This window comes from Helianthus annuus, chromosome 14 (assembly GCF_002127325.2).
Source record: "Helianthus annuus cultivar XRQ/B chromosome 14, HanXRQr2.0-SUNRISE, whole genome shotgun sequence".
In the NCBI taxonomy this organism is placed as follows: domain Eukaryota; kingdom Viridiplantae; phylum Streptophyta; class Magnoliopsida; order Asterales; family Asteraceae; genus Helianthus; species Helianthus annuus.
The window spans coordinates 164,274,708-164,291,064 of NC_035446.2; the positions used below are offsets into that span (position 1 = coordinate 164,274,708).

The 16,357-nt window shown below is 36.3% G+C and overlaps 2 protein-coding genes across 5 annotated transcripts; both read left to right on the forward strand.

Moving 5' to 3' along the window:
- The first annotated feature begins 4,420 nt into the window (after positions 1-4,420).
- LOC110904732 (very-long-chain enoyl-CoA reductase) lies at positions 4,421-7,769 on the forward strand. The gene is made up of 4 exons (XM_022150581.2): positions 4,421-4,764; positions 4,854-4,893; positions 6,628-7,382; positions 7,484-7,769. Exons 1-4 carry the CDS (start codon positions 4,429-4,431, stop codon positions 7,550-7,552), a joined length of 1,200 nt encoding a protein of 399 aa, XP_022006273.2. The 5' UTR covers positions 4,421-4,428; the 3' UTR covers positions 7,553-7,769.
- A 4,285-nt stretch (positions 7,770-12,054) lies between these two features.
- On the forward strand, positions 12,055-14,998 carry LOC110904733 (actin). Of its 4 annotated transcripts, none has more exons than XM_022150583.2 (5): positions 12,094-12,170; positions 12,261-12,428; positions 13,498-13,569; positions 13,665-14,672; positions 14,765-14,998. In XM_022150583.2, exons 3-5 carry the CDS (start codon positions 13,510-13,512, stop codon positions 14,828-14,830), a joined length of 1,134 nt encoding a protein of 377 aa, XP_022006275.1. In that variant the 5' UTR covers positions 12,094-12,170; positions 12,261-12,428; positions 13,498-13,509; the 3' UTR covers positions 14,831-14,998. The 4 variants fall into 4 exon arrangements, with proteins under 4 accessions (XP_022006274.1, XP_022006275.1, XP_022006276.1 ...); XM_022150584.2 differs by having other exon boundaries at positions 12,145-12,170; positions 12,261-12,328; XM_022150582.2 differs by lacking the exon at positions 12,261-12,428 and having other exon boundaries at positions 12,055-12,170.
- Positions 14,999-16,357: the final 1,359 nt, after the last annotated feature.

A 16,357-nucleotide genomic window follows, 5' to 3' on the forward strand; every position in this document is an offset into this window, starting at 1 on the left:
TTAATCGATTTTGCAACTCGTTCGTAGTATGGAGTGCCAGCCGATCGAACAGGCTGTTCGATCGAGTGACATCCTGTTGAGAACTACTTCTGAAGTTCCTAACCGATCGGTTAAGCCGGCCGATCGAACAGACCGTTTGATCGATCAACCTGAAAGGTAAGAACACTTCAGTGTTCTCCAATACTACAACGAAAAATTCAAAAGTTCAAACCATCATACACAAACACATCAGAGGAAGAAACAATCCACTCGAATGGCCCAGCCGATCGAGCCTACCAGCCGATCGAACAGGACTGTTAACCGAACGAACGACCCATTCGATCGAACCTGCTGTTCGATCGACCAGGCTATTCGACCCATTCACACTTGTTTGCATTTCCGCGTTACTCATTGTTGTACTATCGAACTATTCAGGCTAACCCTACTCTCAGCGCTCCCTTCAATCCATAATCAATCACTGTGAGTATACTCGAATCCCTTTTTGCTTTAGCACTTTTGGGTGTTACATACGTTACTTATCAAAATCACAATCGAACACACTATTCAAACTATTTGAACGCTAACCGATTGCATGTATTACGTGACTAAATGAATGTTTGTTGTTATGTTTACACGTGGAATGCTGTCTACCTGCCTTAGCAACGTAGTACTATAGTTTGGACTCAGCACCCGTTCTCACGGGGGTTGTTAAGGACAATTACTTGCATGGATTACGGTGGTAATCATGTATTGCGAACTGTCTTGGACAGTCAACCCACAGTCGTTGGTATCGATAGATCCATGTCGATAATTAACATGCATCATTTCCCTCTTTGTACGTGCTGGTTATGCGTAAACTATTCGAACTCTATATGCTATTATCAAACTTGTATGCTCACCTTTACATTTTATGTATTGACTTTATTTTACCGTATGTGACAGGTGTTTAAGGTATTTGCTTGCTAGGGAAGTGAAGCTAGAATAAAGCTTTAGAGGCCCCAACAAATAGTTGTCTGTCAGAAACAAGCAACTAGGACATAGTTGTCTGTAGATCTTGTCAGGCTGGGTCTTTAGGAGCATTTGAACAATGTTTATGTTTTGTATTAACTTAAATCTGAGTTATCGGAACAGAACCACTTGTTTGGATGTTATCTGTAATAATGTATTTGTTTATTCGGGATACGGTATGGGACGTATCTTTAACTGAATTATATAGATAGTTGTTATGGAAACTTCTGGACAATCTGTTTCGCTCAGTGCCATGCCCCGATGATTCCGCCATCGGTTGGGGTGTGACACTGGTTTTGTGAGAGCTCTAGGAATTGTGCCCTTAATTCCATTTGAAATGACCACACTTATCTTTAACATGGATGCTTTTTCTTAAATCATTAAAAACATTATGGTTACCATGATTTACACAAATCATTTAGCATATATTATGCTTAGCCTCACATTTGTCATTAAATGTCATAGGAATGGACTATGACGCATTAAACACGTTTTTATAGTTTAAGGGATATATATAATCATATATACTAACTTGTATATATCAACTTATATAAGCTATTTCCTCATAGTGTGGTATGCTCTATCAACAAGGTTAGGTTTCCTTCGTGTCCCCTTTTCCGTGGGCTTTAGTCATATTCCACAACTTTATCTCTCATAAAACCTCAGTTGTTGGATCCAAACTTGACCTATGACTTCCGTTAAGTCAACAGTTTTAATATATAATTGAGAAGGGTTGTTCTAACGTGTTATTAACTCTTAAGTCATTCATGCCTTTTGTTAACTCGTAAGACTATACCCTTGATCTCAACTAGGATTTAGTTATAATGCCATGTCTTTAGAATGACATGAATCTCATTTCAAGGTGAACGCGTCTTCATTATGCCTATGGTATGATCTATCAGACATCTAGCAATATTCGGAATCAAGCATTTGGCATCTTAGTCTAGTCAGCCAGATTGAGTCTTTACGACCATAACCTTTATTGCCAATCCTTCTACCTTCTTGTTATCAAATGCAAGTTACCCCCACATTTAAGTGTTATTAGATAGAATCAATCCAACGCAAGATGGAGGTGAAGAAAGGTTCCATTTTCTATAAGAATTGAGAGACTCCTTAAATACCATTTCACAACCCATAAATGGTCGTTCCTTAAATGGACCCCCCCCACACACACACCACATTTCTTGCACTTTGATCAAGTTTAAGTCACCTTACTCAAGATGACTATTGGACACCGTGATTAGATAACAAATATCTATATCTTTGTGTCAATAAAGTCATCCAGGTATATTATTCAACTCAAACTACACTTGTGCACAAAGGGTTTTTACGCTAACCAAAGTAACATATTCCTTAGCATGAGATGCCAACACTTACTCATGGATGAGTTCCCCTCATTATACTTATAAAACTGAATAAAATCATTATCATTGAACTAGTTGAATTGGTTCTTCTCGAGTTATTTCATTAGACTTAGACTTAAAGAAGTTATATTTGTCTTTGTTATACTCCAAATTCATTTTCATGCCATCACGTAATTTGAATGTTTAAAGTTAACTTAATCTTCACAAAACATCTAAATTAACATGTACTAGTCTACCATGCTTTAGACTACAATACTATAATACGTGAACAGAAGATGTATCATTCTGATTCTTTATAGCCTTAAGAGATAACACATTATCTCTTAACAGATAACACATTATCGCTTACCAACATTCATTCTTAGTTTATAAATAACCATGAGATTTTATTTCTCAATCTAGGCTCTTATGTTTGTTACACAAAAAAACACTTTCAATTTTGGTATATGAATATAACCTTATGGCCTTGGATATCCAAGGCTTCACCATTATCCATAAGGACTATCAAAAAGTCTTATCTAAGTCACTTAGGCGAACTCATTTATCACCGACATGAGTCATGGTAGAGCATAATCACTATTATGTAGAGACATCGTCAATTCGAATGACGCTCAACAACATGACTAACTAAGTTTGTTTTACGTATTGCATAAATTCCCTTTTATGTTGCTTTGAGGGCAAGCTAGTTTGGAATATTTTTCCAAATGAAGGCAAAATCCCCATTTAGCTCAAATAACATTGAAAGTGTTAGCCACATCTACATGCTATCCATCACTTGTGAAATTTCACGATGACTTCTAAAGAAGTATCTCGACATGTGTTATATTTGTGTATTTTATCTCAATACACTCACCACTTTCTTTTATGACTCCCTAATGATATTGTTAGACATTTGATGTCTCGTTTTTTGACTTTAGTCAATGTAACAACTCTCAAGTTGTTTATGTGTAAAACTTTTTTGTACCATTTGTTTAAACCATATTCCATAAGTAGACCATTCATTACTTATGCTACAAATATACATGGGATTAGTGCCAGGGATCATGTAACAGTGCAAGAAAGTGACGTATGCACTTCAAATCAAGTTTCAGTGCTAACGTGGAACCCATTAGGAGGTCTCCATGTTAAGGCATCACGTGCACTCAAGCGCTAAAGTGATTTTTTGTATACATGAGATAAAACTAATACGAACACATGTTTGTATGCAAGTATCAAATATCTTGCATATACATATAAAGTGCAAGTAAGAGGATAGATAATTCTCATGTTGGAGGAGTTCAAAAGATATAACCAACGATAGTTACTAAATGAAAAAAAAGGTAATGTCCAAAAGCTCGATCATCACATAAAACCCAAGATCCAAGTGAATGTAAATGGGTTGAAATCACACAACAACAAGCCCTTTCGTGTCCAGAAAGAGGGTACGAATTTGGTTTTCTTTAGTAAATTAAAAAAATGGTCCAAGTGGATAAGACGTTTATATATCTAACAGGACAAAGTATAATTTTTAAAAAAATATCAAAAGATTAGGCTAAATATACCCTGTTTTTGCTTGTCACATCCATCCATTAAAAAGTTCACATCAAAACTTATCAAAATAACGTTTAGAAACCAACCCCTATAAAGTTGTGAGTCGTGACCCATAAACCAGTTCCCTAATTCCACAAACTAAGGTAGTGTTTGTTCGTGGAATGTAATGAAATTGAAATTGGATTTTAAAGAAATTCTTTTGAAATCCCATAATGTGTTTGGTTAATATAATTATCAATTGAACTGGAATGTAAAATTTATAAAATGAAGTAACTACCTTGTATGCGAAAAGAAAAAGATGAGCCAGGTGATTTAGATTCAATTTCAGTTTTCACCTTTGTTAAAACAAACAACAAAAAGTGCAATCTACATTCCAAAGGAACCCTAGTTATAAAAAAAAATATAATTTACTTATCAAAATAACCAGTTTCCATCAAACATTTATTTCATTAGGTGAAATGAACCCTAGCTATAAAAAAAATATAATTGACTTTTTTCTCACATAAAAAGTTCCAAAGGAATGAGAAAGAAACCATAGAAAGTAGAAATGAAGTGGCACACTTACCGCTATCGGCACGTGCGTGGTTTTTCAATAGCGTTGAGATATAGTTACACTGGCCTTTCATCCCCATTTATTCAGTCAGACTCGTTAGCCAGTTGTTGCATCTACCCAACCATACGCCTTTATAATCCATCAAAATCACCCCCTATTTCACCCATAACTCACTCCATCAATCCCTGTATTTCTTCTTCCAAGATCTCAAACTTTCTCACTTACCATTGTTTTCTCCGTTACCTCTTAATCGCCGGAAACATGAAGGTGACCGTTACTACACGGAGCGGTAGAGAGCTAATCAACGGTGGCCTTGTTCTTGACAGTTCTGTAAGTTCATTTTCACTTCAATTTCGTCTTTTTTTTATAATATTATGTTTGTTTGAGGTTGTGACTGTTGTTGTTTTTGGGTTTGTCAGGCTACTGTTGCTGATTTGCAGGAAGCAATTCACCAACGAAGTAAGTTCTTTTTCACTGTTTGAATACAAATTATATTTTTTTAACTTTGTGGTGTTTGGGATTCCTTTTGAAAAGGACTTTTGGAGCTAATTTGACTTATTAACTTCTTAGAAGTTAAAAGGAATCCCAAACACCCCTTTAACTTAACAGTTTACGGTTGAATTGATACCTAGCTTAGGAATGGACGAGTGGGATTGATACCCATGAAGCTTGTTTGGTTTAGAAATTAGGATTAAAAGTCATGGCAAATTGGCAATTAAACCCATAGGCCCAGACCCAAGAAACAGTTCTGTTGCGATTACATCTTATAGTTAAGCCCATTTTCATAGTGATTTCACAAGACTGACCGAACTGAGTCTTGCATAATTTGTGTTTGTGGATGATGTATGCAAAAGCAAACTAAGACAATGCGTTATATGATTATATCGTGTATGTGAATCGTGAGCTAAGGCGGTTGGAATGAAGATTTGGAAGTGAAATCACTAGCTGTTTAACGTTAATGCTAATCCCACTCATATGATCGCTTTAAATCCGGTACTGTTCACCATCAAATTCACAAATGGTTCGTGATTCACCTCCCGGTCTTCATTCTAACTCCCTCATCTTACGGTTCACATATAGCGTATGGCTTTTGCATACATCCTACCATAAAAACGAAGTGCATTAAGACTTGTCAAATTAATATAAAAGAGGTGCATTTGCGTTGGCAACTTAGTGTTTAGCGTATACCTAAAATGTGCCCATTAGATGCCTGACATAAGCAATGGTTCCCGTTCCATATCGTGTTAAAGCAGATTTTGTAATTTTTTAGCTCCATGAGGACAAGAGCTTTAGCTATAAGTGGGATCTTACTGTTTGTTTGTACAAGAGGACAAGAAAAGATAACTTTTAAATGCTTGAATGAAAGAAAGTCAAAATGAATCCTTCTGAACTTGTTGGTTTCAAATTTTCCATCTTATACACATACATATAGAAGGGTGTTCATTTCAAAACCAATAATATGTAATTGTGAGAACCACTTCAATCCTTCCTTGGTTTTAAAAAGCGAGAGGCACACAAAAGCGACGGGGTCTAAAATTGAGGCGCAAAGCGCAAAAGCGGTGGGCTTTTCGTACCTGAGGCGTCGGCGCAAGATGTTTATATAATTTCTTTTATATATCCCATACATATCCCATAGGTTTTTAGCTTCCTTTAACCAAAATATAGCTATAAGTAAGGCTTTTATACCATTTTAATTACATGTACAAGTAAAAAAACCCAAGGTACAACATTTTTATGCAGTAAAACGCCTAAGTTACATGAGGCGCGCGCCTCAGGCCAAAAAGCCCACAAAAAAACGTCAAAAAATGCGCCTTTTGGTCGCTTCCTGTAATTACACAAGGCGAGAAGCAAAAAAGCCCGGGGCCATGCGCCTTGTTGCGCCTTGCGCCTAGGGCGCGCTTTTTAAAACCAAGAATCCTTCTCATTGGAAGCAGCCTCTCTATTCCTACGAGATAGAGGTAAGGCTGTCTACATCTTAGACCCTACCTTAGCTGTGCTATTGGTGGGATTTACTGAGTATGATGATGATGATGACTATTTATTATATAAATTGATAAGACTGCATTATTTTATATGTATTTCTTCTGTTTGATGGTTGTCTGTTGGGTATGCATTGGTAATACTATTTATTGAAGAACTTCTATTTTAATCAAAACAAGTCTCTTTTTACTCACACGCATCTTCGGTAAACAGTCAAGAAATACTATCCATCCCGACAACGTCTAACCCTACCACTCCAACCGGGCTCAAAGGAAAAGGCCGTTGTTCTTCAATCCAAGAAAAGCCTAAAAGAGTACACAAATGGAAACTCTGACACCCTTACCGTAGTGTTTAAGGATTTGGGCCCACAAGTCTCATACCGCACACTCTTCTTTTTCGAGTATCTGGGCCCGTTAATCCTCTATCCTGTCTTCTACTACTTCCCCGTGTACCAAATTTTCGGGTACAAAGGCGAACGAGTCATCCATCCGGTTCAAACATATGCATTATACTACTGGTGTTTCCACTACTTCAAACGTATCATGGAGACTTTTTTCGTGCACCGTTTCAGTCATGCGACGTCACCTCTATCAAACGTGTTTAGGAACTGTGCTTATTACTGGACTTTTGGATGTTATATCGCTTATTACGTTAACCATCCTCATTACACACCCGTAAGTGACCTCCAGATGAAGATTGGATTCGGGTTTGGGTCGGTCATGCAAGTTGCAAACTTGTATTGCCACATCATACTCAGAAATCTCAGGAACCCGAGTGGGAACGGAGGGTACCAAATTCCGAAAGGGTTTTTGTTTAATATTGTGACGTGTGCTAATTACACAACTGAGATTTATCAATGGTTGGGTTTTAACATCGCAACACAGACCGTCGCGGGTTATATCTTCCTTGTCGTTGCGGCTTCCATCATGACTAATTGGGCCCTGGCTAAGCATCGCCGTCTCAGGAGGGTAATATCCTCATTCTTATTAACCTTTATACTTGATGAATAATAAATAATAAATAATAAAAAATAGGTCTGATACCATCGTGTGATGTTTGGTTGTTGCAGCTCTTTGACGGGAAGGAAGGAAGACCGAAGTACCCTCGCCGATGGGTTATTTTGCCACCGTTTCTGTAAACGACATTATCAACTGGATTTGGTTGTATCCGTAGCTTATTCTAGTCATCGGATTGTTTAGAACTTTTGTTCCTTTTGAATTGTGAATGATACAACTGATTTGTATTTGTTAGTTTTGAATCTTTTATCTTTGTGTAATCTGGACCTTTAGCAACTTTGCAGGATACTGATGTGTTTCTTGCAGTTTAAATGAGCCTATGTCCTTTTTTGGTGTTTATACTTTGTTAATGCTACAAACACATATACTTTAGTTATATTTCTTTTTAGAGTGAATTTCAAGGATTGTCCTTTATCTTTATACTCATTTTCAGGCGCTGTCCTTTATGTTTAAAATTGACGAGTTTTGTCCTTTATCTTTATACTCATTTTCAGGCGCTGTCCTTTATGTTTAAAATTGACGAGTTTTGTCCTTTATGTTTTCATATCATACACGTTTTGTCCTTTAGGCATAACCCAGTTAGTTTTTTCAGTTAAATTTGGTCATGAGCTTTGCACATGAGGGCATTTTTGTCAATTCAAAGGTTGCAGAAGCTTTGAGCTGTAAATCTGCTGTGGAACTTACCTTTGACTTGACAAAAATGCCGTGCAAAGTATATGACCAAATTTAACTGAAAAAACTAATTGGGTTAGGCCTAAAGGACAAAGCGTGTATGATATGAAAACATAAATGACAAAACTCGTCAATTTTGAACATACAAGATAACGCCTGAAAATGGGTATAATAATAAGGACAATCCTTGAAATTCACTCTTCTTTTTATATATACTTACCACTGCATGTGAATTTTTTTCTTTTTTTTTTCTTTTAGAGTAAAGTACACGGATGGTCATGTAGTTTACCAAAATTTTGGATTTGGTTCCTAGTTTTTCAAAAGTACATGGATGGGGTCCTAGTGGTTTGCACTTTTTAACGTATTTAGTCCCCAACTGTGCCATAAGTGCATGGATGGTCCCTGTAGTTTGCACTTTGTAACGCATTTAGTCCCTAACTTGGACATGCTGAAACCTTTAGATTTGTTGGCTGAGGACTTAATGCGTTACAAGGTGAAACCACAGGGACCATCCATGTACTTTTGGAAAGTTGTGGAACAAATCCAAGAGAATTTTCTTATAAATGATTTTGTAAAAACACAACTATTTTACTTGCATAATACATACGTATGTATATCACCATCACAATATTGGAACAGATTATACATATGGCAATATTTTATATATATACATAGATATGGCAGCCATGGTGGTGTGATAGTGGGAGGATGGATATATGATGAAAGTGATTTTGGGGATTATGTAATAAATGATCTAGTAATATATGATCCTTCGAAGATCTAATATATGTTTATTATGTAACATTATAAAATAGCGCATGTCACGCTTAAAAGTCTATGAAACCTGTTCAGACATGGAAAAAGAAATATACCCATTATTCAAACCTTTTATACAGAAAAGATGTTGATTTTTTTAAAAGAAAAAAAATGCATATTATGATACGCACCTAGATGGTTGGCAGGCAGCTTAGATTTTAAATTATAAAATTACAAGTTTGTCATAAATAGTATTTATTAAATTAATTTGTACCAGTTAGGCTTATTTTAGATTGTTGAATTGGATGAAAGTTGGCACAACTTGGTTTTATTAATTTGTATTTAATAACCATATAAAAATCATAAATATGTCTGTAAACGTACAACTTATATAATTTACTTTTTTTATGACCAGTCAAAATTTTATTCGAAAATACTCATTTTTATTGCTTACTTGAGGTTGTTTTCAAGATAATTATGTCATTTATAACTATAAAAGATATAACTGATTCTCTTTTTTGACGTTCAACGATTCCTCCAAAGAGGCTACTGGCGAAATTCACCATATTAGCGATCACCGTCTACTCACCTAGTCTCCCATCATCACCAGACTCTACCGAAACAAATTGATGAGGGCAAAAATCAAACCTGGGTCACTTGAAACATCATGTCTTTCCCTTATCACTTCACCACTAGTTGATTGGCAATATAACTGATTCTTATAGGTTGATTTTCTTGTTTTCTTTTCTGAAAAATATGAAAAGCTAGATATTTAGAAATTATTGACCATATGTGACATTTATAAAGTTGTATGTTAATTTCCCCTTTTAATGTCCTTTCTCAGACACCACACATGGGAGTGAAGCCTTTGCAAGTCGGATGGTAGCAAATCTTTATGGGTACCGATGCACATGTCTGCTTTTTTCTTGATAACAAATTTCTATTTATTTGATTTTTGCATAACAATTATACCCTCTAATAGGGTTGAAATCGAACTGAACGAACATGAACAAGGCCATGTTCGTGTTCGTTCGTTAAGGAAATTAACATGTTCGCGAACTGTTTGCGCACGCATACCAAACATAAGTTTGTGTTGGTGTTCGTTCGTTAAGAAAATTCACTTGTTCGCGAACAGTTCGTGAACACTAGTCTCGAACACAAACGAACGCAAACGAATAAAAAACGAACGTATACGAACATTTAACTTGAAAATAAAAATATTGTTAACCTTAAACATTGGACATAAGTACTTAAGTACAACCATCAAATGATAAATCAAAACACATGAACTCTACTATAGCCACCAAATGATGAATCAAGTTTAACTAACTTAGACATTAATATCTAGAATTACGTAGACATAATTATTCAAAGTTTAACTAACTTACACATAACTATCCTAAAAAGATGTCTTGAATGTCTAAATTTTAACCAACTTAGAAAAAAAATGGTTTCAAGTTTTTAATATTTTTAGATAAAAGGTTTATAATTTATTATTTTTTACTATAATCAAACAAACACGAACGGAGGTACATAAAAAACGTAACCGAACATATTACCGAACGTTCACGAACAAAGTCTAACGAACGAGACCTTTGTTCGTGTTTGTTCACTAAGCTAACCGAACGAACTTTTGTTCGTGTTCGTTAAACTAATCGAACAAACATAAATGAACTTCCAGCCGAACGGTTCATGAACTGTTCGCTGAACGTTCGGTTCGTTTACAGCCCTACCCTCTAATATACAAAAATGACGTTAATAAGCTTTATAAAATATACTTTAAAATGACGTTAATAAGCTTTATAAAATATACTTTAGAGCTAATCACACGTATTTGTCCTAATAGAAAACAAACAAACAAACGTATTCAATAAAATTTCAATCATATAATAGCCTCATAAGGTCTATAGTAGACAGAATGAGAACAAACATACTCAATAAAATCTCAACCAAAAGATAGAGATTCGACTCTCGTTGACACCCATGGCTCGAAAAACTTTATCTAATAGTGAATTAGGTATTTGTTTTAAAGATTTGAACATTAATCCAAATTGTGTATTATTTTTAACTAAAGCACTTCGCATATAAAAAAAAATTGTGATTTTACGATAATAGCATATGTTTATAAGATTTCTTTTTTTTAAACAACATTTTATAGATTTTCTATAATAAAACACATTATACTTTACACTTTACAGAATTTAAACTCCTAACTTTTTAGTACCCGAATAAACCATTTAACCAAATTAAACGGTTGATCGCATGCATCTTCAAGCAATCAAAAAAAAAAGAAAAAGAAAATTACAACGATGGCCAAAGATCAAAATGACTTGCGAAAATAGCTAGCTCATGCCCCCTTGGAATGGGGCATCATGTGTGGGATGAGTCTTTCAAGCATGAGGTGAGTATTTCAAGCATGGGATGAGTCTTTCAAGCAAGACATCATGCACGGGATGCGTCCAGAGAATTTCTGAAGCGTCCGGCGAGTTGCAGGTTTCCGGCGATGATATCTGAAGACACTGTTAAACAAGAAAATGAAGAACTAGAACAATGGAAGATAATTATCACTACTACAAGAGGATCATCTTCAACCAGAAGTTCAAGATCTCCGAACATTAGCCACCGCTGGACGTCACCGACGCCTTCAGTTCCTGCATCGGCGGAGACTCCCAGGTGTCGCCGGATCACTTCCGACGATTTTTAATCGAGTTTCAGCGACAAGAACATACCACAATCGACAACTCTAAGCGGTTAATGGAGCTAGTTCTTCACCGATTCTGACCTAACTTTACTCTCTGCTCTTTCACCCTTGATGTTTTCTTCAAATACCTCTTCCTTGATGACCTCAACGGCCCCATACCATTCACCAAGAAACCTGCATAATCTTTCTATCATCTCGGCTTCAAATTTCATCGCCAGAAACCTGCAACTCACTGAACGCTTCAGAAATTCTCCGGACGCATCCCGTGCATGATGCCTCGCTCCAAGGACGTATCCCGTGGCCATGTGTCCATTTTTTATTGGGTTTTGTTTGAAAGACTCATCCCACACATGATGCCGTGTTCAAGGGGGGCATGAGATGACTATTTTCGCAACTCATTTTGGTCTTTGGCTATTTTGGTAATTTTCCAAAAAAAAAAAAAAAATTGGGCACCTAGCGAGACGTGTAATCCACCACCGTACATGAACATCCAACGGTCCACATTAATATCTCTCCTCCTATATTACTTCCTACACTTGTATTCATTTTTCAACCCAAACTTCTCTCCCACCTCATTTCTACCGCCATTTTTGCATAATTTATTTCCTCAGGTATTTTTCTAACTTCATCCATTTATTTATCTGAAGATTTTATCAGTTGATCCTTTAATTTCAGTCAGTTCACTATCTCTTAATTTTCAGGTAAAATTCAACAATTCCTCTTCATAATGTTGTGTACGCATGTTTACTTGTTTACAAACTAGGCTTTGGTGCGTCTTAGCATCTAGTGTTTTCATATCTCGTAGAGCGAGGCTTTTGATAGTTTGACAAGGACACCTATATATAGGAAGCACCAGCAGCGTATCCACCGTACTGTCCTTATCAAATTTCATCAGCTTCGTGTTAAAGTTATGCGATTATTTGCTGTTTTATTTAGTTGATGCGTTACATACTTTACAATTGATTAGAGGAGTCCATAATTTGGAAGCGAAAAGCATCTAGCGGTTTTGCTGTTGGAATATTTTCTTCTGTTATTAGAAGTTAGATCCTGTGATTTAGTTATATATATAAATTCTGTTTTGAATATGGTTGCCGCTGTTTTAACTGCTGATGTTTTGAAATCTGCTTAAAGTGCCTGAAACTCCCCCTTTATAAATTAGAATTAAGTTCATGATGGAATATTTTTATATTGTTAAAACTCATGTTTTCTAAGATTTCAGATTTATATGTCTTCAAAATTCAAATTACCTTTTAGGAGCTAAGATCAGACTTCACAGCATATTTTTGCCGCATTGACCTTGTTGCCGTCCTTGTAGAATTATTATTTATAGAGTTATAAATTAATTATTTTGGCCGTTCTTTCTGTTTTTCGATATTAATCAGACAAAAGCATCTTTGTTTTGCTAGATACTATGATTTCAGCATCAAGTATTATATGCCTGTCTTTTTTGCTTGTAGTTTTTCCTCTGTTGGAGTTTTCGCCGGCGGAATTGATAAAGTCCTAACTTTACTTTCACACATAAAAATTTGCATATTCCAGTCAAAAGACTTATCAATCAAGTATTTATATAATTATATATTCGCAATCATGGTGATTAAACAATTTCGTCCAACTTTAATCAAATGATTCAAATCAACTAGCTTGAATAGTCAATTTGGGTCAAAAGGGCAAAAGGAAAACAATCTTAAAGAGAATGTCTACTACATCTCAACCTTTATTGATGAATTATGTTAGGTAGTTTGTTTAGTATTGTAGAAAGACGGTATAACTTCCATGAATCATGATTATGATATGATATAGTATAAGGATTGAGGATATGACTGAATATTGTTTTCTGTCCTGGTATGGAATCGTAAATTGGTACACGTATAACGGTGTTGCGATGTTACGCATGTTTATAAACATACAGACTGTCTGAAGCTATATTTTGTTCTGTAGGTAGCATAAAAGATGGCAGAATCAGAGGACATTCAACCACTTGTGTGTGATAATGGAACCGGAATGGTTAAGGTACCTCAACACACATTCAGACACACAGTCACTCACACACATATGCACTATAAGATGTACAAAATTATGTATAAACCTTTAATTTTCCGTTACAGGCTGGTTTTGCTGGAGATGATGCTCCAAGGGCTGTGTTCCCAAGTATCGTTGGCCGACCACGTCACACTGGTGTAATGGTTGGAATGGGCCAGAAAGACGCTTACGTTGGTGACGAGGCTCAGTCAAAGAGAGGTATTTTGACTTTAAAATACCCGATTGAACACGGTATTGTCAGCAACTGGGATGACATGGAGAAAATTTGGCATCACACTTTCTACAACGAGCTCCGTGTCGCCCCAGAAGAACACCCGGTTCTGTTAACCGAAGCGCCTTTGAATCCTAAAGCCAACCGTGAAAAGATGACGCAAATCATGTTCGAGACATTTAACGCACCTGCTATGTATGTTGCCATCCAAGCTGTTCTTTCTCTCTACGCTAGTGGTCGTACTACTGGTATTGTACTTGATTCAGGAGACGGTGTGAGCCACACGGTTCCTATATACGAGGGTTACGCTTTGCCACATGCTATCCTCCGGTTGGATCTAGCAGGACGTGATCTAACCGACTGGTTGATGAAGATTCTAACAGAACGCGGGTATTCATTCACCACAACAGCAGAACGGGAAATCGTAAGAGACATGAAAGAAAAACTAGCGTACATCGCTCTAGACTATGAGCAAGAGCTCGAGACTTCACAAACTAGCTCTTCTGTGGAGAAGAATTTTGAACTGCCCGACGGGCAGGTCATTACCATCGGTGCTGAGCGTTTCCGCTGCCCGGAGGTGTTATTCCAGCCGTCTATGATTGGAATGGAAGCAGCTGGTATTCACGAGACCACATACAATTCGATCATGAAGTGTGACGTGGATATTAGGAAAGACTTGTACGGAAACATTGTGCTTAGTGGCGGTACGACTATGTTCCCGGGGATTGCCGATAGGATGAGCAAGGAAATTACCGCTTTAGCCCCGAGCAGCATGAAGATTAAAGTGGTTGCACCACCCGAAAGAAAGTACAGTGTCTGGATCGGCGGGTCCATTTTGGCATCACTCAGCACCTTCCAGCAGGTTTGTTTTTTATTATGTTTTAATCGCCTTTTGTTGGTGTTGGTAGCACGTACATTGTTGTTTCTGATTTTGGGGTGTTACGAATGATGCAGATGTGGATTTCAAAGGCGGAATACGATGAATCCGGTCCATCAATCGTGCACAGGAAGTGTTTCTAAGTCGTTTTTGATGATATTCGATGTTCACATGTCATATCTGTTGTTTTGTCGTTGGTGTATTTTTAACTTCCGCAATTCATTGATTTTACTATTTTAGAATCAAGTATTTTGTTTGAAGAACATGATTCCGGTTTATGATGGTTGATCTAGTGAAGAATTTTGGTGTCATCTTGTTGTGTTTAAACTTCAAATTACTGGAGGTTGCAATTAATTAGTCAGCTGTAAGGTACAATTGGCACATGCAATCTGAAAATGTTCAACGTGTGGCTAATTATTTGTTTACACAACATTTAAGCAATACCTTGTGGTAGCAGCTAATGATTGTGACATAGCTTTAAGATTCACCAAAGAAGATGAGATAATGGGTTGCACGTTTCAAGATTTTGTTAGAACCTTTGGTGGGTTACTGAAATGGTCCCCTTGCTTTATGTTTTAATAACATAAATAAATGAATCTACTATATACAAAATGATGTCAATTTTATTTACAAAATTTGTATGCCAGTAGATGAAGATGTGTATATAAAAAATATATTTAATATACGGATACGATCCCGCTAAAAACATATTCACGAAGAGGAAAGAAGCGGGTCGGAGCAGATATGTCGGGGCAGATCAATTCGGTATTTGGGCTGATACTGGACCCTCTCGGGTCTGGGCCACAAATGAGCTGGAAAATGAAGGAGTGGGGAGCAGTTTACAAGTTGAATTCCAGGAGCAGTTATTAGTTTTATTTTTCCAGTATTTAGCAGGCTTATGTTAGACTTTGTTTTTGTTCTTGTTTTTGTTAATTCTCAAGTACGTTGTACTTTGTATCGGAGATTTGCCCATCTCGAATCGGGCCGTTTCTCTTTCAATTCAATCAAATTGCCTGCTGAATTTCGAGTTTCTATCATATACACTGATAGCATATGAATAAACTTACATTTATGAAATGTACACATGGTTTAAAAAGGCTTTACGAGGCCCATCTCGAGGCTTACGCTGAGGCTATGAAAGAAACGCCTTAAAGGCTTAGCCTTATAGGGGTCAACTGAAACCTAGGCCTCAATCATCCGAGGCTGTCCAAGGCGAGGTGGTGAAGCTTAAGCCTCACTAGACCTTGTGAAAATTGAAAAATTATAGGTTTTCTGGACTATTTTTTAGACCCATTTAGTGTTTATTAGGCTTAAATGGTGACCAGCCCAATAGTTCACTTTAAAAACATCTATTATGTTAAAAAAAAAAAAAACCCTAAAAAAACACCTATTTTATGATGTTTGTTTTATGTTAAACCTTGTTTGTTGAAGTACTTTCTATTTATGATGTTTGTTTTATGTTAATTTGTGATTTTTATGAGATATATATTTTTTTTTAATTTTTTTTAATAATATTTCGAGGCTTACGCCTCGTGAGGTTAAGGGAAAACGCCTCGATACCCGTTTCCACCTTTTTAAACCTTGAATGTACATTATCCTTTTTTAAGAAACATGATATCATATAATATGTATAACTGTGTAAAGAGCAATCTACTTAAAACACAGTATAT

Excerpts from the sequence above, each read along its gene's own strand:
- LOC110904732 (XM_022150581.2), top strand. The coding sequence starts at position 4,429 with ATGAAGTGGCACACTTACCGCTATCGGCACGTGCGTGGTTTTTCAATA. Across the intron at positions 4,765-4,853 it reads GCCTTGTTCTTGACAGTTCT|GCTACTGTTGCTGATTTGCA; the intron begins GTAAGTTCATTT and ends TGGGTTTGTCAG. Across the intron at positions 7,383-7,483 it reads AGCATCGCCGTCTCAGGAGG|CTCTTTGACGGGAAGGAAGG; the intron begins GTAATATCCTCA and ends TGGTTGTTGCAG.
- LOC110904733 (XM_022150582.2), top strand. The coding sequence starts at position 13,510 with ATGGCAGAATCAGAGGACATTCAACCACTTGTGTGTGATAATGGAACC. Across the intron at positions 13,570-13,664 it reads ATGGAACCGGAATGGTTAAG|GCTGGTTTTGCTGGAGATGA; the intron begins GTACCTCAACAC and ends TTTCCGTTACAG. Across the intron at positions 14,673-14,764 it reads CACTCAGCACCTTCCAGCAG|ATGTGGATTTCAAAGGCGGA; the intron begins GTTTGTTTTTTA and ends CGAATGATGCAG.